General features: G+C 32.8%; 3 protein-coding genes across 3 annotated transcripts; 1 reads left to right on the top strand and 2 right to left on the bottom strand.

Moving 5' to 3' along the window:
- Window positions 1-65: 65 nt before the first annotated feature.
- Window positions 66-7,796, bottom strand: LOC125808707 (lysine-specific demethylase JMJ25-like). Its single transcript, XM_049488361.1, has 19 exons — window positions 7,495-7,796; window positions 6,586-6,685; window positions 6,356-6,497; window positions 6,066-6,129; window positions 5,010-5,745; window positions 4,578-4,907; window positions 4,000-4,473; window positions 3,455-3,527; window positions 3,264-3,349; window positions 2,851-2,970; window positions 2,677-2,738; window positions 2,292-2,355; window positions 2,030-2,209; window positions 1,749-1,925; window positions 1,482-1,646; window positions 692-1,398; window positions 574-606; window positions 337-378; window positions 66-195 (listed from the first exon to the last, which is right to left on the bottom strand). Exons 1-19 carry the CDS (start codon window positions 7,794-7,796, stop codon window positions 66-68), a joined length of 3,987 nt encoding a protein of 1,328 aa, XP_049344318.1.
- Window positions 7,797-8,874: 1,078 nt separating this feature from the next.
- On the bottom strand, window positions 8,875-11,789 carry LOC125808788 (sm-like protein LSM5). Its single transcript, XM_049488450.1, has 4 exons — window positions 11,633-11,789; window positions 11,376-11,499; window positions 9,323-9,395; window positions 8,875-9,208 (listed from the first exon to the last, which is right to left on the bottom strand). The coding sequence occupies exons 1-4, from the start codon at window positions 11,667-11,669 to the stop codon at window positions 9,176-9,178; spliced, it is 267 nt and encodes an 88-aa protein (XP_049344407.1). The 5' UTR covers window positions 11,670-11,789; the 3' UTR covers window positions 8,875-9,175.
- A 7,103-nt stretch (window positions 11,790-18,892) lies between these two features.
- On the top strand, window positions 18,893-20,889 carry LOC125808750 (chalcone synthase 1B). Its single transcript, XM_049488411.1, has 2 exons — window positions 18,893-19,176; window positions 19,810-20,889. The coding sequence occupies exons 1-2, from the start codon at window positions 18,999-19,001 to the stop codon at window positions 20,799-20,801; spliced, it is 1,170 nt and encodes a 389-aa protein (XP_049344368.1). The 5' UTR covers window positions 18,893-18,998; the 3' UTR covers window positions 20,802-20,889.
- Window positions 20,890-23,827: the final 2,938 nt, after the last annotated feature.

Genomic DNA, 23,827 nt, shown 5'->3' with positions numbered 1-23,827 from the left:
CATGTCCTTAGCTTCATTCAACACCCCTAAATTAGTTGTACTTACTTGCTACCGGACTTATCTGTCTATTCAATTGATTTTGTTGCAGAATCTTCCTTGCGGGAGACGACAAGATCTTGTTCCTGCTCCTTTTTCTTTGCTTCGATCTCAAGTTGAAGTGGAAGAAAAATCAAAGATCCAAATAATTTTACCATTCTGTAAAAACTCCATACTCAGTTTAAAGCTAACAACACTAGTGTCAAAGTACCATTGCATTATTGGCATAATGTTTTCAATATAATGCAACTACAATTAATAGTAGAGCCTAGCTGAAACACACACATAATTTACTAAAACCTAGCCAATGCTGATTCATTGTAAGCTCGTACAGCAGAATCACTGAAAAGTGAAAACACATATTGAAATCATTGCTTGACTTTTCAATTTCTCGCGGAGATCTTCAAGAACTAGTGTTAGTAAACATCAAAAGTTGCATAGCAGTTATCACTCATCAGGTGGTGAACCATAAATATCTACAAAAACATCAACATACCGGGAAAAAGCAGCCTAAAACCTCCAACAATCTATACATACAGATGAACTATAACTCCACCTTCCAAAATGTATCTAGTCCAAGGAACCATAACGTCAAGAAAGTTAAAACAGTTGTGGTTTCTGACAACAGAAGGGGAGACCGGAATGTAACATCTACGGGAATGTAGACTGAAAGTTGGACCAATTTTTCCTTAAGCCATCCATCTGCATCTTTGTTGTTGCCAATTCATTGCTAGTGCTTTCTATCCTGACAGATTTTTCTTGAGCTAACAACATGAGTTTTTGAGCTTCTTTAGACCCTTCTTGTCGTTCATCCATGATTTCTTTCTGTCTGGTCCTTATATCTTGAAGTAATGCTTCCAACTCCCTAGCTTGTTCCTCCTTTTTATCATACTCCGACTTCAACATTGCTTCTGATCTAATCCAATTATCCAGTTTTTTCCTGTCCTCTTTTAAGTTGGTCAAGCATTCCTGGTAACTTAATTCAGCTCGTGCCAAGTCCCTCCATTTCTTAACCATGACAGGGAATTCATACTTGAGTTTTACCAATTGCTTGGCTTGTTCATCGCTAAACAATGATGAGGGATTTTCATTTAAAGCAGCAATTGCACCATGCATTTCTTTTTCATTTATCGGATCATGAGCCAATGCCTCCAAAGGTAGTCTGATTGAACATTCAAATATCAACTTTGCAAGTGTTTGGGCTGAAGAAGTACTATTGCTCTGGAGGCCGGATTGTTGGCTGGGATACTGCTCTGGTAAAGACTTCAAGAATGACTGAACCGTGTGGAAAGTTGATTCAACGTCCTCTATATCGATGAACTGCTTCAACTCTTGACTAGGAACCGATGTGTTTTCTTGAGCCTGACAATATAATGCATACTTTTACATAATCAATAACAAGGAAAAGCTAAACCGGAAAAGATATCAGTTGCTAATTGAGTAACCTTGTTAGCTGAAAGAACTGGAAGCAGAGAATGTACATTAACTTCAGTAGTTCTTGGTTTCTCATCCTCACTTGGGGGAACATATTCTTCAATTTTGACAGTCTTGCTACTAGATAGATCTTCCGAAACGGAGGAAGATTTTGGCATACTTGGTCCTGGCATAGCCTAGAAAAGAGGAAATGAAAAAAAAGAAACCAAATAATGAAGTTTGACTTAAAAATGAAAGCTATTGGGACTGTTGAGATATCAGTAATCAATTGAGTAAACCTTGTTTGCTGAAGACAGGTGATCAAGAACTGGATACGGAGAACGTCGATTAACTTCAGCAGTTCTTGGTTTCTCATTCTCACTTGGAGCAACATATTCTTCTCTTCTGGTAGTCTTGCTACTAGATAGATTTTCCGAAACGGAGGAAGATTTTGGCATACTTGGTCCTGGCATGGCCTAGAAAAGAGAAATGAAAAGAAAAGGAAGCCAAATAATGAAGTTTTGACTTAAAAATGAAAGCTATTGGAACTGTTGAGATATCAGTAATCAATTGAGTAAACCTTGTTTGATGAAGACGGATGATCAAGAACTGGAAGCGGAGAACGTAGGTTAACTTCAGCAGTTCTTGGTTTCTCATTCTCAGTTGGAACAACATATTCTTCTCTTTTGGCAGTCTTGCGACTAGATAGATCTTCCGAAACGGAGGAGGAAGATTTTGGTGTACTTGGTCCTGGCATAGACTAAAAAGGAGGAAATGAAGAAAAAAAAAGCCAAATAATGAAGTTCGACTTGGAAATGAAAGTTGTTGGGAATGTGGCTCACATTTATACTTCTGCTGATCGAACGTGATAAGGATAATCCTGTACCGATGCCTGCTTCAGAGTTCCTACTTGCATCCACGAAAGAAGAAGAAGAAGAAGAAGAGAAAGAAACTTTAAGTGTACATAAACAAGGGTATTTAGCCTTCTGAAGAGCACTAGAAGCAATGACATTGTTTGAACGGCAGGTAGTTCAAGAAAGAAGACTTTTGAAACTCATTAATAAAATGAGAATTTATGCAAGGCTCAGAGAGATGGCAGGAAAACTTTACGAGACAGGAGAAAAGAGGTTATATAAGTTCATTTTCTCAACGAAATATACAAGTTTCATGTTAACCAAAAAGCAAATAAGAGCACAACTTTGTGAAAACAAGGAGCAACAATCTTACAATAGTGTCTTCTCCAATTGATTCACCGCTTGGCTCATTGCATGAACAATTATTTTCTTTACCTGAAGTGGCACACGCAGAATTTAGTAATCTTTACACATGCAAACACTCATTTCAGCGAGAAACTAATATTACAATTATAACATCAATGTAGTGAAAAAAGAAGTCAAATACCCCCAACTTGTCTTCCCTAGCTTCATGATTTCTGGGAATCTTGCGAAGCTCCTCAGTCAAACGGATGCTCTCATTCACATTTTCAGGAGAAATAAAATCAACAGCAACATTGATACAGGACTGTAAAAGATGAAAACGCCAGAAGTCACCGAAATTACTCAATTTCGTTTATTATCTTTTCTTTCTCTTCATAAAGCAGTACAAAAGATGCCATTCAAGAAGCTGTATAGGATAGATGATACTTTCTAAAGCAATATTAAGGATTATGACAGGGATCTAAAAGCAGAAACTGCTGGAAAAGAAAAGAAAATGACGGTTTTATGCGCTGCTGGACTTTCCTAATACTACAAAAACTTGCTATAAAAAAAGGGCGATAGGATGACGTGGGATAAAGAGATGAACTAACTCCATACCTTTAAATTTCTAACTTGATGAGGACATCCAGCAGGAACGAAAACAGCTTCACCTAATTTTTGAATAAATGTCCACGGTTCAATTCCTGCAAAAGGAAATGAAAGCATAGTGAATGCAAGATACAGACTCCGAAACTGCTTTTTGCACGAGACATGCAAGGAAATGGCAATGAATAAGAGAGTAAGATGACCATATTCTTCCTTTAGCCTCCTTTTATGCTCAGTGGTCAAGTAGAAAGTTTCATCAAAAATGGGATGAACAACCTGTAATGGAAACAATATTTTGGAGTTTAATCAATATATTCTTGGATTATTCAACGAGGATATCAGGTGAAATAGTATATTGGAGTTTAATGAAGTATCAAATTTCCATTGTAACGTTGGCTAGCTAAGAGATGTAATTTCTGAACCATAAAAGATAAGAAACCATAACTAACATCCATCAACAGAGCCGAAGTACAATAACGAACATTACATGTTTTCACACAAAGTATCAAAGTGATTATTATGAGAATTACAAATAACTTACATCACACCATTATAGCAATTACAATGGAAATCACCAAGACGATAAATATCAGGCCACATCCTATGGAGATGTGACAAGTCAAGAGACAGAAACATTGAATGACAACGTGCACTTATAGTCATGGGGGAGGCAAAACATGGATAAAGATAAAATTACTTTAGAAATTTCAAAATGGAGAAGTGAATGAAAGTTGCAGCTTATCTTTACCTGCGGCAACGGTGAGCCATATATGTGCCTAAATTTCCTGAAGTGTTTCCTGAGATATTCCTCCAATTTAGGAACATCTTGCCTCCTAAAGACATCCCATAGAGCACCACCATCTGCTTCTTCAAATCCTTCAGACCTATCCTTCCCAAAACGAGAACTACTATCCTCTCCGTCTTTCTTTGTTTCACAATCAGCTTTTACACTTCGCAGGCAATACTTCTTATTCTCAGATTTACCACTATTCTCAACTTTCAAACCATCACAGTTCTGTTTCTTCTGAGAAAAGTTCATCCCTTTCAGCACAGATTTTTCGTTTACATTAGGGACGTAATCCTTAATGCTCTCATGCATCCTGTTAGCATCAGCTACAAATTCCCTCTGATCCTGCTCTTTGTGAATCTGTTTCAACTTCTCTATGGCCGAGAGCTGTTCAACTGTTGGGACCACTGCTTGAGTGTGCATCAACATGTTGACCTAAAATATACATAATGTTAGAGTGCATGCTAATATTTCGGAGTACTTAGATCTCTACAGTACCAGCAAATTGTTACACTACATTTTGAAGGAGCCCAACGTACCGTATCAGTCATAACATAGTGTAGTTTGGTGACTGAGTCTCCACGTCCAAGCTCCTTAGGAAAACCATAAGCAATGTATGCCTTAGGCCCCAAATCTGGCTTCACGCAGTTATCAGGAAGTCTTAGAGCAAGATTGAGATAGCCATATTGAGGATGTGTATATTCCATAAAAGGTAAACAACTTGAAAATTCAGCACCATGACGCGGCAGCTGCTCATCAAATAGACCTGATGGCGGCCAGTCATTCAACTTTAAGAGTTGAGGCCACCCGTAACTGTCAAAGCGACCCTCCGTGTATCCTATAAAAAACTGGTGTATGTTCTTTTCCAACTGCATGGTATCCAGGATAAAGTAAACTAAGGTAAGAACATGGAAAATATAATATACTACACCTCAATTGATTCTGATTTTACAAAGCATGTTTACACAAACCTTACACCAATTTAAGCAATTTAAAACATCAGTAGCCTTCTTGGTTTGTCGACAAGCACGCCACATTACCATAGGTTCCCAGCTCAATCCCAACGCATTATCATGGACGTTAGTTACAACAACTGGTTCACCCTTAGCTAAATATAGACGAAAATGCCTCAAATTTGCACTCCGAGTATCCACAGCTGCTGGACAGAATACATAGTTATCATCAGAACTTTCCCGTGCAGCTGCCTTACGTAGCTTGCCACCATAAGTACCATTTTCACCGTTAGATTTTGAACAGGAGTAGTGCAGTTCTGAATCATTATACATTTCCTTCACTTTACATTTTTGAGATATTTCTTTAGCTTTGAGTAACAGCTGCGATATCCAATTCTCAGAAAATATACATCTCAAATTTAATGTTCCGTTACTACAGCCTCCCATATCTTTGGGTGGGCAAGGAATGGCACCATTTTCCACGGATTTCCATTTAGATGTCATCGCCACCTTAGTTTGATCCCTTATTTTAACTTTAGTCGTTCCACCACAAGTTCCATTCTTGACTGAAGCTACACTACAACCTTTACCATGCAAATAATCCCGTCCATTGTAAATATATTGCATCCTCACTTCGGATGCATCTGCTTGCAAGTTGTCATTCCTTAATTCTTTGCAACAAGTAAGGCAAAGTTCATAGGAACAACTAGAACACCTCCGGTGAAAATCAACAATAAATTCACTGCAATAGTTGCTGCAAATAACAGATGGCATTCAATATTCAGTGAATTTATCAACTACTCCCTCCGTCCCAAAATAAGTGTAGCTTTAGCAAAATAAGTGTCGCTTAAGGAATTCAAGACAAAAATAGTAATTGTTTTCAAATATACCCTTATATTAAAGAACTACTTCCTAAAAATATTCGATTCTCAAAAACATCTAATAAATAGGGGTAACTTAGTAAAGTATACCTTACATTTATTGTTTTTCTAATTGGGCGTGAAATGAGTTAAAGCGACACTTATTCATGGACAGAGGGAGTAATTACAATCTAAAGTAAATATGAATGCTCACCAATAAATACACTCGTCCTTCTCGTAATTTGCTTTGGGTATTTTAACCTCCGAATCTGGCAATGCTGCCAAAGAAAGAAAAAATGGTACTCAATGAAACAATCTTTTTCTTGAAGAATTACAGCCCCAAAACTCATAGCCTTCTTAAACGCTATCAGTATTTGCAAAATCACATCGAGTCACTCACATTAATAATCCGCGTTACAAACAGTAAATGACAACCTACTAAGTGACACCACCTCTTTACAAATCTATAACCTTGTTAGTATCAGATTGAGAGATTTATAATACCTTGAATCTGATACTCAATCTGTTTTTCAATCATTTGCTCGGTATTAAGTTGTTCCAAAGCAGGCAAAAGTGATCGTACAATGTGCTTAGAGTACTCAAGTTTTTCTTCATCACTGAACTTCACTTCTACATTCATCAAATGCTGTATTGCAAACAAGAGAACCACTCAATTTGCAATAACTAAATGTTTTTAGAGCATTAGACAAAGAGAAGAACTGAAAGAATCCTACTTTTGCTGTCCCATCTAACCGCAAACATGCTATGCAGTTGCAAAAGTTACAACATACAGGGCAAGCTTTTAAAAAGTCCTCCTCTAGCATCCCAGGGTACCTTCATATAGAAAACAGAAATGATGAACATCAGAAACTGATTACAGACAAACAGATGTAGCCAGAGTGATCGGGGCAATGGTTACATATATAATGTATTACATTTGATTAAAATTGATCATATAAATATGCTAATTCATCAATGCTATAAATATCATCAAAGAGTTCATATAAACACTATTATATCATATGATTGTCAAAGATCCAAGTCTTCAAGCATCAACCTCAATGACCAAAACAAAAAATGCACAAGTACTTAGCAAAAAATAGGTATGTAAGTTGTAACTAGGGCAGGGTGAAGCAGGACGGGGAAGGGCACAACTTAACTTGCTACAGTCTTAGCCCGCCCCGCCCTGCCCCATTTTAGCTTTTCCCCCCACAACTTTTCCCTTCCTCTCTACCCCATTGCCATTTACAAAAGATCATCCCAAAATTTCTTCAAAAACTCTCACAAAATGATAATCAAATAATCAGTTTATCCCAATTTATACTACTCACTTTCATTTTTACTCCGTCTAAAAAAGAACAACATATTTCTATATTCATGAACTTTAAAAGGCTCATTAGTCACACAAACATAATTTAAACCACATATTTCAAAAGCATTTCTTTCTTAAACTCCAGGTCAAGTCAAACTACATCATATAAATTGAACTGAAGCCAAAAACTAGGATTACTATGCCCACATCATCAAAAGTTTCAATCTTTAGCTTTAAAAAAAACCTCAACCAAGTCCCCTCATGATAAGGAAGATAAACAAGTCAAAACCCGAAGTTTAAATCCTGAATCCACTTCTAATATAGTACTTACCATCTATTGATACAAGCAAGACAATATCTTTTCACTTTACATTTGGAACAACACACAACTCTTTCTTTATCAGACCTCTGACACTGATGACACATTTTGGACTCCCCTTTCTTCCAACTATTAGAAAAACTCATTTTCTTCCTCTTCGAATTCGTATTATCAGAACTATCATCATCATCACTAGAAGTGTTATAATTATCAATATAATCAACATCATCAACATCATCTTCTTCTTCTTCACTACTACTACTGATATCTATGATCACAATTGGGATATCTAATTTCCTTCTCTTGTTTTGCATTTTTTTTTTCTTTTACTTCCAAAGAAAATTCTCAGCTAAGCTTCTACTCCCAAATCCCAATACAAAGTGAAAGTCTTTTTGTTTCTGCGCGGGAATAACTTAGCATGCCTTACTTGGGTATCCGCTCCGTTCACTTTTACTATTCATTTTGAATGGTGTGATAGTATGTCTAATGTTAACTTGATGCGAAGTTTAAGAAAATTAAAATAAAATTGAATCTTATACATATAATTTGTACTAAAATGTATTTTAATTTTGTGGAATATTTGGTACCGATTTTTATACTCCCTCTATCTAATATTAATTGATCATTATATTAAAAATAATTGTCTCATACTTACTAAATCAAGAAAGTATTAATTGATTTATTCTCATATTATTCTTGCAATTAATTATTTTTGAAAGTGTTTAAACTTGTATGGAAAGCTCCAAAGAAGTTCTTAAGGAGTGAATTGGTAAAACTATCCTCTTATTTATGATTTCTTAATATGCGTGTCAACTAATATGAGACGAAAGAGTCATATAAGTTAATTCTTATATATGTATATTTTTGTTGGGTTATATGTTTAAACCAAAAGCGACTATAGATGCTATAATAAAACTTTGTAAGATAGTAAGTATCTCGACAACTCTATGAAAATCAAATGAGGTCTCGACAAAATTTAAGAAGTTAAAAAATGACTTTTCAATTTTATAGTGTTAAATTAAAAAATAGGTAGAAATTAGAATATACTAAAGTGTGTTTTAATTTGGTAATCTTAAACATATTCAGTAGAAAGTTAAAACTAAAGAGTTAATATTTTTTATAAAAATAAAAGTACAATATTTTTTAAATGGACTAAAAGAAAAAGTAAAACAAAATATTTTCTTTTAAGATTTTCATAATAGAGAAAGTTGCACTATGCATATATTCTGATCATTTCAATTGTCTGTCATGTTTGAAAAAAATTTGACTAATTTGAATTACAATATGCAAAGGCGAGAGTCTTACTCGTCCCTGCTTGGTTTATAATATCAAGATTAACTAGAGACGAAATCACCTAATGTTTTTCCATCTCTGTTGTAATTTGAACCTTGCACACACTTCATTAACCATTAGACTACACCCTCGGGGCACAAAGACAACTAAAATGTATTGTCACAGTAACCAACGATCCATTTGAGTTTTACCATTCTGTCAAAACTCCATACACAGTTTAAAGCTAACAGCTTGGCAACACCATAGCCAAAGTATCATCTACTTAAACGTTTTCAATATAATGCAACTACAATTGATAGTAGAGCCTAGCTGAACACATCAGAATTTCTAAAAATACATATATCTCGCGGAAATCTTCATCAACTAGTCTCACTAAACAGCACAAGTTGCATAGCAGTTATCATTCATCAGGTGGCGACCCACCTGGAACCAGCTGCATTAAGGGGGGAAAAGATTATATTCACGATAGCAATATTGTTATTCGAAGGAAAAAAGGGAAAAAAGTGAAGAGAGATTATATTCGGAGAGGGCTCTAGATTATACTCACGATAGCAATGTGGTTTCCATTGAGCAATATCTGATCAAGTTTTGTTATCCTCCGCCCTTCAGAAGTGATCTCACTGCAACATAATTGAAAACTTGTTGAGCAGAGGATTGATAAAAAGCTCTTTTCAACTATAGCCCATGACCGGGAAAAATAAACCTGTCTACATCCCGGGATGGGGAATAACATGAACTTTACAAATGGCAGACATACTGTGTTCCATTAAAAATTTAGGAGATAATAACTTTTACGCGGATAAACTAGACTTGGAGAGACCACATCTTATACTGAATATCAATAAAGCAGATGAATGCATCCTAAAACATCCATTTTCAATATCTAATTATAGTTTCTTTTTGAGAAATAATTTCGATATCAAATTATATTTTGGTTCTCCCTAAAAGAATAGATTGGGCAGCATCAGAAGTTGCAAGACAAACAACGAAGCTGCTATGAACGTAAAGGTGCCGTACTCAAGGAGTATGTTTTAGCCTTAAGGTGTCAACTTATGAAATTATTACTGTATACAATGATCTCTTTTAGATCTGTAAGACAGAATATGCAAATAACATGTTATCTAGTCATTAAATTTCCTTCGACAGCTACCCATCCACAATCCACAGTTCCAAACCATGGGACAACTAGACAAAACAGGCAGAACAAACGTGAGAATTCACTCTCCCTCCTCCTCCTCTTCAATTATGTTTCTTTTATCCATGTGATTCCACAGCATAGTGACTTCCACTCCAAGGGGATAAGATAATGTATAAGAAGGCCACAATTTAAATGCATTCTCCAAATTCTGCGTAAATATTTTAATTGCACTTGGGAAACATAAATCAGGTTCCCTAAACAATACTATATATTATCCATTTTTAAGGTTCAATAAGTTACTTCTTCTTTCACCAGGAGAGATAACAACATCATCATCTAAAATAGACAGACTGAGAACTTTCGACTCGTATCATCTTAGTTTGTACTAAAATAAAACTAAATCCTCACTCTAATAGAGATACCAAAACTAATTTCAGTCCCCAGTGCAACAGATCAGGCCTCCGCCTCAATAACATACCCAGTGAAATCCCACAAAGTGAGGTCTAAGAAGGGTAGAGTATATGCAGAACTTACCCCTACCTCGTGGAGGTAGAGAGGTTGTTTCCGAAACACCCTCAACTCAAGTAAAACAAAACAAAGGAGTAATACAAAATGTGATGCAGAAATGGCAGTGAAATAAATATTATAAAATTGTTGCACAGTGGAGTGAAAAATAGTCCATTCCACTATAGCTCATAGCAGAGTTATGAGGGCGGAGGCAGGACGGATACCTTTTCAAATGGCACAAACTATGTAAACTATAGCTCATAGCAGAGTTATGAGGGCGGAGGCAGAACGGATAGCTTTTCAAATGGCACAAACTATGTAACATCAATATTTATGCATTAACATTTATGCAGAGCTAACATACAAAATTATTGTAAAGAGTAACTCTCAAAAAGCTGAGCATACATTACTTTACAACATTAACATGATGGTTCCCAATTCCCAGCTCCATCATAATAAAATCCAATGGCTGCTACGATATACCAGGATAAGAGCATGGAAAAGAACATGCATTATTTACTTAACAGAAAGGCATGAATTTGTGATCAACATTCAAGACTTCCCAATTCCACATTACAAACTGGTGTATTCGAACCTCACCAAAAGTTCACAACTTTATTCTTGAATCATTTTCAACTACACACAACGCTAAACCCCAATTCTCATATAAGAACACAGATTGCAATTCTAAACTCGGCAAATTTGACCGGGCACCTATCACTACACAAAACTGGTCTACTTAATCAATCTCTGCTCCAAATCCAATGCACACAATTGAAAACCTACTAAATTCCTTTAGAACTCCATAACCCTAGAGTCACAATCTTTGACAAAACAATGGCAAAATTCTAGCATTCCAAAACCCTAAAGTTCCAATTTTTAACAAAACAACAGCAAAATCATCAACAAAAAGAACTGCCCCACACCATAAAAAGTAAAGAGACAAAAAACTTACTATTCAGTAACATCTTCAAGAACCATGTTAACATAAACATCAAATCCTCTAAGTGTACCAACAAGCTCCTTATCACCCTTCATTATCACCCATATCTTTGAACCAATGCAACGATCAATCAACTCTGCAAAATTAAACACATAAACTCAAAAACCCATCTCATAAAACTAACAAAAAAACATAAAAATTACACCAAATCCCTAAAAAAAAACAAGAACAAATTCAAAAAAATAGAAGGCAAAAGTTAAAGAAAGTACCAGAAGGAAGAAGCTGAGAAGGGTTGTTCGAAGACATAGCTGAGATTGAGATTTCACAAAGTTTTTCTCTTTTGCTCACAAAATTCTAATGGTGGTGAACTGAAAAGGCTTAAAACTGTTCAACTTTAGGGGCTTTTGTGTTTAGGGTGATTTGTTGGAGGGTTGAAATTGATATTTTATAAACTTTGAGCCTTTTGGGCCTGGATTTTGCCAATGGCCCAATATCAGACTGTTAATAATGGGCTTGGATTCTCTCTTTCCTTTTCTTAGGTATATGGGCTTGGCCCATTTAAATTTGAAGATTTGGGAAAATGGGTACTAGGAAATGATGCGTGATGTCTTTGAAAGTGTTCGATTTTGAATTTTTGATCTTGCTTAATAAAACTTAAAAAAATGATCTTAAGTTGAAAAAAATGGCTAGGAAGAACTTACGTTGTCTACCATAAGACAAAGTTTGTGGTTAATTGAGCAAGTTTCATACCACTATCATTTAGAATGTAATTGAGAAATAATGGAGTTCTGATTAAGAGTTTCAAACTACGTGAAAAAATTATGAAGTTCATTTTTTTATCAGTTTAAACTTTATGAATAATTAATGGGATTTAATTTTTCACAATTACAGTGTGAAATTATGTTGGTATTTTGAGTTATTCGGAAAAGATTCACGGAATATAAATTTTCACAATCATAATGAAAAATTATTGGAAATTCAAATTCAATAAATGACTTGGGGAGTTTAAACTCCTAAAATAAATCATGGAACTAAACTCACAACCTATACATGAAAAATTACTTAAGTTTTAAATTTGAGAAACGATTTATAGAGTGGAGTGGATGCTATATATTAGGGTAGATGGTTAGTAGGGTTAGAAGGTATCTCGCTTAGGCTTGTTAGTGCCTGTTGTTAGGGGTGGAGCTAGCTTAGGCCTAGGTGGGTCATCTGAACCCCCTTCGATCGAAAATTTCACTATTTATACATGATTAAAATTATTTTTTGTGTATATATAATAAATGTTGAACCCTCTTCGACTAGTTCGTATGTTTACTTATTCATATTTTAAACCCCTAAGTGAAAATTCTAGTTTTGTCTTGTAGTAGTAGTCGTACACTAGTTTCTTTCTTATAGACTTTTTACTATTGTTTTATTAACTGATGTATTCTTCATGATTTTCTTTTTTTGTTACTTGGGTTTAATATACTTGAGCCAAGGATATTTCTTTAATAACATCTCGAACTCTATAAAATAATGATAAAGTCTACGTATATTTTATCATTTTCAAACTCCACCGAATGAGATTTCAGTGTTGTGGTTGTGCTTAGTGAAAAAGTTAGGTAGGCTATGAGGTGTGATTTTGGCCACGAGAGGGACCTTTTAAGACGATGTGTTCTCTTGTGATCAAAGTTTTGTTTAATTCCTCTTAATGTTGCAACTCAAATTAATGAAATGGTCCATTTCTTGTTTCCTATTTTTATTTAATATTCAAAATTTGGTAGCCCACTAATTATAGTTTGTCAAGCTTTTAAGAAATTAAAAGTATTTCTTTTATTTTTAAAAGAATATATTTTTTTCTAGAAAATTGATGTGTTTGATCAAGCTTTTAATAATAAAAATTGTTTTAGAAAAACTGAAAAAATACTTTTTAAAAAACTTGTCCAAACGCAATTTGCTGCAATAATACTAGCAAAACATTTTTTTTTTCAAATTGATCAACCAAACAAAAATAATTATTCTTCGAAATTCGAAACTACTTTTTTAACAAAAGAGCCTTTCACGTGGGTCTATCTTTGGTTCACTCTCTCAAAATGGGCCCGTTAGAAGTAGAAACAGACTCCATTGATATCTGAAGACTGCTAGATCATCCTCAACCACCTTGCGAATCTATTATATTTGATTGCAGGTCACTGTTGAGGAAGTTGTTGAATCCAGTGGTCCGCCATAGCTTTAGGGAAGGGAACTACGTTGCATATATTTTGGCAAAGCAAGGTTCCAAGCTAACAAGTTATTATATGACTACTATCCTTCAATCCCCTCCGGACATTGTCCAATGCCAGCTTACAAAAGACAAGAACGGAGTAACTTCCTCTAGACTAGTTAACCCTACTACGTGTAATAAGTTAGCTCGTTTCGAAAATTTTGTTGTAACTAATAACCCATATAGGGTTAATGAAAATATTGTACCCCCTAATTATATAAATATATAATATAATCTTATTATCCAAAAAAAAAAAGAAGTAAAGTATTGTATTTGTTGTCTATCATTTGATCACAAACTTTTTACTATGATTCGAATTAAATAGCAAATCTAAATTTAATTAGATTTCAATGTAAGTATCTAACAATATAAAAAACAACACAAATCTACGTTCATATTTTAGTTAATTTTACTTTTCAAGCGTAAAAATAAGATCTAGAACTTTCTATATACTTGATTTTTTTAAGAGAATGAGTAATTGCTTGCCTTAAGACCTAAATTAATGGGAAAGTTCTTTTTTTTTTAATGGAAAAATACGGAAGGAGATTATAAGGTGGAGAGTCGAAATCTTATCAATAAGGTAGAAGTTTAGATAACCAATCAATTGAGCCATAGTCCATATTAAGTGAATTGTTGGGATTTTTTTATAGTTCTGAATTTTTTCAAAGTTCAAGAGAATTGTTGTGACTTTTTTTCTCTTCATATTTATTTAATTAATGAAGTTCGTAACAACTTTATGTTGTCTAAGAGAATAGTCTAGGAATAATTAAAGGGTAATAATGAAAGTAACCTCTAATTTTTATCCTTAAATATATTTTTTCTCATAAGGTGTGTCATATTCAACAATTCATTTAATATGAACTAGACCGGATATTAATATATCCGGCCAATAGGAATATACTTTTTTTTGAATTATTATTTTTGTTAAATATCATCAACCCCATCCTTCCAAACTTTTGGGGATAATTTGTAGAAAAAGTGCAATTTTTGAAAGGCAAGAAAAAGACTTCTATACTTTACCTTAAATATTTGTGCAAAAAGGGAAATGTCTATATTCATAGTGACTTGGCAAAATTAAGCCCATTCATAACAACTAAAATTAGCATTTAACAAATTCATATATTTTTATAGATGACAAGAAACCTAGAAATATATTGAGAATTTATACAATTATGATTTAAAAAAATCTTGTAGACATTGAAGTTTTATTGATAAATTCATATTAAATTTAGATTAAATCTTAAATTTATGATACATTGACCAAGTCAAATTACTGGTTAATAAAGTCGGATTAATATTTAAGTCAAAATTATATGACTTAAATCAAGTCCAAATTACATTTGGGTCAGTCTATTAAGTTGACAAGATGAGCCCAACTCATGCTCTTCAAGCCCAAGGGTCAAAATTGCTCGGGCCAAAATATCCCTAAAACCCTATCTCAAGCCTATATAAAAAGGTCTTTATAAGACCAGAATGAACACACAGAGAAATACATAGAGAATTCTTGCTCTTCAGTAGTGATCTGCAAGTCTTTCGCATACAAAGAAGTCTTCGCTCCAAGTGTTGAGTCGCAAGTATTCCATCAAATCAAAAACATCCGTGAAGAGAAGAATCAGGGAATTACATATCTTTTCTTGAAGATTTTATAAAGACTGTACCCTTCGCATAAATTCAAATACAAATATTGTTGTTTGTTTGCTATTTTCCTTTCATGTTTGTTGTATTTCAGGGACGAAACTTTAGACACATACAAATTTATTTGAAATTTAGGTCTTATTCAAACTTTAAAAGTTAGTGCAGAATGTGAAAATTATCTAAGATTATATAAAGAGATTAAAGAAGTCAGTACACACCAAGAACTGAACAATTAGAACATGAACAAACGAGATAAAATGGGGATCAACACCGGATAAGCCACAAATTAAAATAAGTCTAGCTTTGATATGATGATGAAGAAATGAACATTAGGACTTAACTCGATTTTAAAAGTTGACTCAAAAGATAAGAATTAACCAAGATCACACGAAAAAAATTAAATTAAGAACCCATACGTGGAATATTTATTAATTTGGCAGCAAATTGCCAATTTCTATTGAATATGTTTTTAGACATCAGAATTTTACTTGTAAAGTCTCATAAAATTTCAATGTCTAAAATGCTTATTAAACAAATATTTTTCGATTTTAAATAATATTACTAGTGAAATGAGAATTTTGTTGCAAGGGTAAGAGTAGTCACTCTACTGTGAACAAAAAATACTTTTTTTTTGTAACAATAAATACTACAAGAAATGTTCAAAAAACTACATCATAATTTAAATTTTTTTGGTCGCACATACATACGTGTACTTAACAAAGTAACCTAAAATACTAATAATAGATAAAAACAATTAATGAATTTAGGCAAATATTGTGTGCGTTATTTATTTCTGAACAAAAGGAAAACTTGTAAAATTTAAAGAGCAAATATAGGTAGGGTTGGGCGTTCGACGTTCGGTATTCTATTTGGAATTTTTTAATTTTCAGTTCGTTAATTTGATAATTGGAAGTAAAAAGTAGATATCAACTATCAAATTGTTAAATTTCATTTTGGTAATTCAGTAATTTTTAACCAAATTTTGGTTCGATATGGTATTCGAAAATAACGTATATTATTGTTCCAATTATTAGAATAAAAGATCAACAATTAAGAAGACATCAAAAAAAATAAACTGATACAACTAAAAAACATATGTATTTGAATTGTTTATGTTTAATCTTTAACTTTTTTCATTAGACTTGTACTAATGAGCAATAGACCTGTTAATATACAACCTTCATTAAGTAAATAATTCGGTATTTGAGAAATACCAAATACCAAATGATACTAATGTCTCATATCAAAGTCAAACCTAAATATCACTCAAATATCGAACTACCAAATATCACATTAACAAAAAATTCGATTCAATTCGATAATTCAATTTTCGATATTTTATACTGAGCCCTAGTACAACGTTATAGCCTTGTTGTCCACACGTTAAAGTCAATCTTCCAATACCACACAACTTACCTACTTAACAATCAAAACAATACAGTACATTCTTTCTCCTAAATGGACCTGAATAGAACCAAACCAAAGAATATTTAAATTTTTTATCACATTAGATGTTTTCCTATATATGTTGGTGTACATTCTACCTACCTTTCATTTTACCAAACATGCATTCGAAACTTATTAATCCGATTAATTTAAATGATAGAAAATTCATGATGGAATATTTTAGTGTTTCGATCGTTAACGAAAAACAATTATTTTTATTAGTTGAATTTAAGATTTCTAACGAAAAATAGAATTTTTTTTATTGTTTGATCTTGTTAAATTAGGTCTTAGGCCTAACTCACACCCCAAAAGCTAGCTCAAAGGGAGGAGGCTTGCCCAAGCCTTATAAGGAGTCCACCCATCTCATTAACCACCGATGTGAGACTTTTGTCATTCTTTAACGGACTATGTCCGTATATTCATCAAATTTTACTTCATTCATGTACCTAGCAATTCTTTTGGTTCCCGATGTATTAGGTAAAACTCTAATTTAAATAATATATGACTAAGCATATTTAATAATTAATTTCTTAAAATGTGCAAATTATAATCCCTTAGTGAAATGTGAAAACACATAATATGTTTTTGACTGCATTCATTGTTTATGTCCTAAAAAAATGACGAGTTAGAATTATTTTTTTAAAAGAAAAAAACATCTACTTAAATTTTAGTGTAAATATACATATTGACTACTTAATTTGGTAATGACAAACTTACATGTTCAAAATTTCTTTAAAATGTGCTGTAAAATGTTAAATTCCACAAAATTAAATTCACTAACACATACATCAAAATGTCATAATTAACTCACATGTTCAAAATTTCTTTAAAATGTTAAATTCCACACAAAATTAAATTCATAACACATACGTTATAAAAAACAACTTTCACATATAGCAAACACAAAATTTATATTTGTATGCTAGCTATAGCAAAATTTGCATAATTGCGCTCCATAGCAAACATGCTATGACTAGGCTATTTCACTATACATATATACAAAAGAAGCAATTGTATAATTCGCTGGCTCCTCTTCAGATTTGTATAATTTCGCTGGCAGGCCATTTGTATAAATTGTTGTCAGCCTCTCGTTTGTATAAATCGTTGAGAGATTCTCAATTTAATTTTATATGTTTGTATATTTGTATAAAATTTGAATTTGTATACAATTGAATCGAATAAAACGTTTGTATATCAAATATCGTTCTCTCTCTCGCTTTATTTATACATTGTATATTATATAATCTATGTTTGTATAAAGCGAGAAAGAGAGAAAGGCAAAAGAGAACTGGACAGGGAAATATTTGTATCGTATAATTATAAGTGTATAGGATGAAGATATATGTATTTGCATGTGTATATACAATTTTCTCTCGCTTTATACAAACAGAAACACAATTTATACATTTCTGTTTGTATAAAGTGAGAGAGGCGAGTGACAGAGAGAGTGAGCGAGCGAGGGAGAGTGGCGAGCGAGAGTTTGAGGGAGAGAGGCGATGGCAAACAGTTTGCTACAGGGCACAATTAAATCAAAGTATGATTATATATACCATTTAATTTGAATTAATAGTTTGCCATTATGTACAATTTTTCCTATAAAAAATGTCACAATTAAATAAGAAATATATTTATTTTTCAAAGAATATTAGGGTTTGAAGTTGAGGTATAGGCGACATGAGCAGTTCTCCAGAGCCTCTTTATCAGAAAATTATACTGTATATATAACAATGACATCAACATCTAGCTAGAGATTGAGTGAGTTAAATGTATGCAGATTTACTCCTACCTTATGAAACTATTTTCGAACCCCAATTTATAAAGGTAGAGAGACTGATTCTGTATTTGATTTTAACCTAAAGTAAAACTATTGATATAGTGTTAACTGTTACGTGTCAAACTCCTGTCCAAAAGCCAAATCTATCAAAGGTGATGTGATAAAGTAACAGAAATCTTATGTAAGATTTGATCAACACCGTTCATTTTTATTTCAATATAATTAGCAAAATTTTTTGATCGTTGATCTTGGTAAAGTAGGTAGCAGTCCAATATTTATTATTATTATATTATTATTGTCTAAAAGTTAGAAAGGAAAACAAAAAAAACACAAAGTCACGTGCCATTAGCTGTTGAAGCACGTGATCTCTATCTACCATTCTTTCTTTTGGACTTCACATATAAATATATCACACTAGTATGTAGTTTATACAACCCCCATGCAAACAAAAAAAACATAAAGACATTTATCACTCTTCGTTCACGTAGTACTAAACACCTAAAAAAACCTAGCATAACCATCATTTTTTCCGGCGAAAATGGTCACCGTGGAGGAGTATCGTAAGGCACAACGTGCCGAGGGTCCAGCTACGATCCTGGCCATTGGAACATCTACGCCTTCCAACTGTGTTGATCAGAGTACTTATCCTGATTATTATTTTCGTATCACTAATAGTGAGCACAAGACTGAGCTCAAGGAGAAATTTAAGCGCATGTGTAAGATAATATAAACCCCCTACTACCTTATTGTTTTTACTTGTTTTGTTATATTTTATGTTAATCTTGTGGGGTCGAATAGTTTTTCATTGACTATGATTTTTTTGGAATGTTTTAATTATATTAACCTGTTGAAATTAATACTTTTTACGTAGTTTCCTAACACATAAAGTTTATTTTGAAGAACTTATTATGCCTGAATTCACCTAAAAATATGAATTTCATATGAATAGTAATGTATGTTGGAGTTGTAGATTAATGATTGAAACTCTATTAATCTAATTGAATTTTGATAATTAGAGGTGACTTTACATAATATTCATCTAATAATTAATTTTCTCTTTTTCATCTTATAATAATGATGTAGTATTAATCAGTTGGTTAATTCCTTAAATAGCATCACATGTGATATGCTTTTGGTGATATTGACTATGTCCCATGTTGCTTTTTCCTTAATAAGTTGAATACAACACATGTTAATTTTGCTCAACAATTATAAAAAAATTTAAAAATAATTGCCTAAATATTTGGGAATTCATATCTTTTTTATGTTTAATTTCTTGACATCAGTTTTTTTTTTTTTTTTTTTTTTTTTTTTTTTTTTTTTTTTTTTTTTTTTTTGTATATTTCCAGGTGATAAATCAATGATTAAGAAGAGATATATGCACTTAACAGAGGAAATCTTGAAAGAGAACCCTAACATGTGTGCATACATGGCGCCTTCCCTCGATGCAAGGCAAGACATAGTTGTTGTTGAAGTGCCTAAACTTGGCAAAGAGGCGGCCCAAAAGGCCATAAAAGAATGGGGCCAGCCCAAATCCAAGATTACTCATTTGGTCTTTTGTACAACTAGTGGTGTGGACATGCCCGGGTGCGACTACCAACTCGCTAAGCTCCTCGGGCTTCGCCCATCAGTCAAGCGACTCATGATGTACCAACAAGGTTGCTTTGCCGGGGGAACAGTACTCCGGCTAGCCAAAGACTTGGCTGAGAACAACAAGGGCGCTAGAGTCCTTGTTGTTTGCTCTGAGATCACTGCAGTCACGTTCCGTGGACCCAGTGAATCTCACTTAGATAGCCTGGTAGGCCAAGCCCTTTTTGGTGATGGGGCGGCCGCTATCATTATGGGTTCAGACCCAATTATAGGGGTTGAAAGGCCTTTATTCGAACTCGTCTCAGCAGCTCAAACTCTTGTCCCCGATAGCGAAGGCGCTATCGACGGACACCTCCGTGAGGTTGGGCTTACATTCCACTTACTCAAGGATGTTCCTGGGCTAATCTCGAAAAACATCGAAAAGAGCCTTCTAGAAGCATTCCAACCTCTAGGTATATCTGACTGGAACTCTCTATTTTGGATTGCTCACCCAGGCGGGCCTGCGATTTTGGACCAAGTTGAATTAAAGTTGGGCCTAAAGCAAGAGAAACTTAGGGCTACAAGAGAAGTATTGAGTAACTATGGCAATATGTCAAGTGCTTGTGTGTTGTTTATTTTGGATGAAATGAGAAAGGCCTCTACAAAAGAAGGCCTAGGAACTACAGGTGAAGGGCTTGAATGGGGTGTCCTTTTTGGATTTGGGCCTGGGCTTACAGTTGAGACTGTTGTTCTTCACAGTGTTGCTACTTAGTGGGTTGGGCTTATATTGTGGGCCTCTAAAATTTATTTGCTATTAATGTATTTGCTATATTTTGTTATTTAATATTTATGTTATCTTTGCAAATAAAGATATTTGTAATGAGAACTATGCAATCAAATACCTAATAAATTTCTGTCTAATTTTAATTTTTCATTTAATTTGCATAATTATATTCCAGCCTCTCACAATCGTAAAATGGTCAAAATGATTCCACTATTCCTGAAAAATATTCTCATTCAAATGAATTTTAATTCTTTAAAAGTTTGAACAAGCGAATTATTATAATATATAAACCGAAAAATAAGCTTCCCTATACATCACTTTTATTTTCCAATATATTTTGTGTGAAAAAACAAGGAAAGACAAGCTTGTAGTTATATAATTTCTATTTTTATTTTTTAGGTATAAGTTGTGTTCGGTATGAATAAAAATGTTTTCTTAAAAAAAAGTATTTTCTTAAAAAAATTGTGTTTTTTTAAATATATTCTATTATGCTTGATATTTAAATAAAAAGTAATATGCTAAAAATATTTGTACATTATCTAAGGTTGTGGTAAGAGAAAGGTGGGCATGGGATGAAGAAAACATCATCTGAAATATTACCGGTGAAACTTATGATCGAAGTCATTTTTCTCATTTCTAAAATACGTGTTTTCTTAGAAAAATATATTTAATTTTTTTAATTAATCTAACATGAAAAAATTTAAAAATATTTTCCGCGATACAAAATACACCCATGTATGTTACCAGGACAAAGGTACCCCCATTTAGGCTTCCTAGATTTGTTGGAATTTATTTGGGAAAGGAATTAGATGATTACCATAGTCTTTAATATCAAATGATTTTGTAATTAAATTACTTTTATTCTCGAACTATTGAAAGTCTTAAAAACACTCATTTATACTTGACTAACTGAACTTAAATACACTATGATCTTATGACATGAGTGAAAATATACCCCTAAAGTACTTTAGGGGTATTTTCAATATTTCTCTCGGCTTTTATTAAGAGTCCGTGCTCTACAAGAGTTTGAAAATTGCTATGTCATGTGACAAATCGAGGGTATATCAAAGTTTAGTTAGTCAAGTAGAAAGATGTTTTTAAGAATGTCAATAGTTCGAAACGAACCTAATGATTTGTGTCAAATTTAAAGATATTTTCAATACTTATCTCTTTATTAAATTTCATTCCGTTCATGACTTCATGTACCAAATATTTCTTTTGGTCCGTCTCTATTTGGTAAATTTTAATTTATGTGATATCTGACTAAGCATATTTAATTTTCAATTCCTTAAAATGTGCAGCTGCGATCCCTTTACTTGGGAATATATTCTCAGATTTTGTAATTAATCATGTACTATAAAAATGTGTATATATTGTTATTTCATATATGTGGGTAATTAATGTAGTTCTAAAAAAATAATTTTAATTTAACATATTCCTTACATATATGGATTTAAAACATACATTTTGATTAAGTTAAGATTAAATATGTTGAGTCTATGAGGACCAAAATTAAAACCTGTTAATAATTAAAGAATCAAAAGTACTATTATCCTTTAAAAATTAATAGCTATCCGATTTTGAAACTCCTCAATCAATACTCTCAATATGTTCAAAATTTAAATTCGAAAACTCAGATTTTGTTATATTAATCATACATCAATTCTTTCTAATCAATACATTTACAAATTTAAATTCGAGAACTATCTGATTTTATCATATTAATTATACATCAATTCATCACAATCAATACGTTTAAAATTTAAATTTAAAAACTTTGATTCTATCATATTAATCATACATCAAATCATTACAACCAATACGTTCAAAATTTAAACTCAAAAACTCTAGTTCTGTCATACATCAATTCATTGCATTCCTGTATCTAACACAAAAAAAATATGTATGACACTCCACTGCATTTATTGTTTTTGACACTTTGTGTGACGAGTTAGAATTGCAAAAAAAAAAAAAACACATCTAATTAAATGTTAATGTAAATATAAATATTACTACTTAATTGGCAAGGACAAACTCACGTGTTCAAAATTTCTTTTAAAAAATTAAAAGCTAAACAACAAAAAATTTAGGACAAATTACTTAACTACACTCCTTTACTTACCTTAATATCCATTTATCCCTACTTATTTCAAAAATTTCAAAAATCCCTTATTTACCTATGTATCCCGCATGTATTCCGTGCACAACGCTATGTATCGGGATGTGGAATGTATCAAACACTATGTATCCCATGCACAACGCTATGTATCCCGCTATGTGAAATGTATCAAACCTAATGTATCCCGTGCACAACGCTATGTATCCCGCAAACATCATTTTAAAGGGATTTTTGGTAAATAGAAAACTAAAAGGGATAGGATGTTATTTAGTACTTATAATATGTGGTTCCTATAATTTATACAAAAAATTATAACAATTTCATTTGGCTACGAATTAATGATGACTTATAAACAAATTCACTTAGCTAGAAGCTTTTCAGATGGATTAGCTAGGGATTATTGATAAATTTCGTATCTAATTCTATATTTCTTGTAGTGATTGTAGGGAGGCATATCTGATTCTCCAAAGAGTATTAATAGGGTTTAAAGTTGAGCTATAGGTGGCATGAGCGATTCTCTGAAGCCCCTTTATCAAAAAATTATATTGTATAGTGTAACTCCACAAGTAAGATCTAGAGAAGATAGAGTGTACACGACCTTATCCCTATCTCATGAAGGTAGAGATCAAACTGCTTAAAAAAAAACTTGACTCATTTAAATCATATAGTATATATAGAGTTAAAATTATTTTTTATGTATATATATAATATATATGTTGTATCTCATTTTAATTAAACTCTTGATATAGTTACGTCTCAAATTACTCTTGTCCAAAGCCCAAGGCTGTCAACACCATTCTTTCTTTTGGATTTCACATATAAATAAATGACAAGTTTATACTACTCCATGAAAAATAAACGTTACTCTACTACACACCTAAAAAAAACCTAGCAT

The sequence above is a fragment of the Solanum verrucosum genome, unplaced genomic scaffold (assembly GCF_900185275.1).
Source record: "Solanum verrucosum unplaced genomic scaffold, falcon-dt-bn FXZP01000218.1, whole genome shotgun sequence".
Taxonomy (NCBI): domain Eukaryota; kingdom Viridiplantae; phylum Streptophyta; class Magnoliopsida; order Solanales; family Solanaceae; genus Solanum; species Solanum verrucosum.
This window is presented reverse-complemented; position numbering and strand designations above follow the sequence as displayed.

Bases quoted from the DNA above. Each gene is read 5' to 3' on its own strand.
- LOC125808707 (XM_049488361.1), bottom strand. From the start codon at position 7,796: ATGCAAAACAAGAGAAGGAAATTAGATATCCCAATTGTGATCATAGAT. The intron at 3,350-3,454 runs GTCATCTTACTC...TTCCTTTTGCAG, and splicing joins GAGGCTAAAGGAAGAATATG to GAATTGAACCGTGGACATTT. The intron at 196-336 runs GTTTTAGTAAAT...GAGTTTTTACAG, and splicing joins AATGAATCAGCATTGGCTAG to AATGGTAAAATTATTTGGAT.
- LOC125808788 (XM_049488450.1), bottom strand. From the start codon at position 11,669: ATGTCTTCGAACAACCCTTCTCAGCTTCTTCCTTCTG. The intron at 9,396-11,375 runs GTAAGTTTTTTG...ATTATGTTGCAG, and splicing joins CTTGAAGATGTTACTGAATA to TGAGATCACTTCTGAAGGGC. The intron at 9,209-9,322 runs GTGAGTATAATC...CCCTTAATGCAG, and splicing joins ATGGAAACCACATTGCTATC to CTGGTTCCAGGTGGGTCGCC.
- LOC125808750 (XM_049488411.1), top strand. From the start codon at position 18,999: ATGGTCACCGTGGAGGAGTATCGTAAGGCACAACGTGCCGAGGGTCCA. The intron at 19,177-19,809 runs GTAAGATAATAT...GTATATTTCCAG, and splicing joins GGAGAAATTTAAGCGCATGT to GTGATAAATCAATGATTAAG.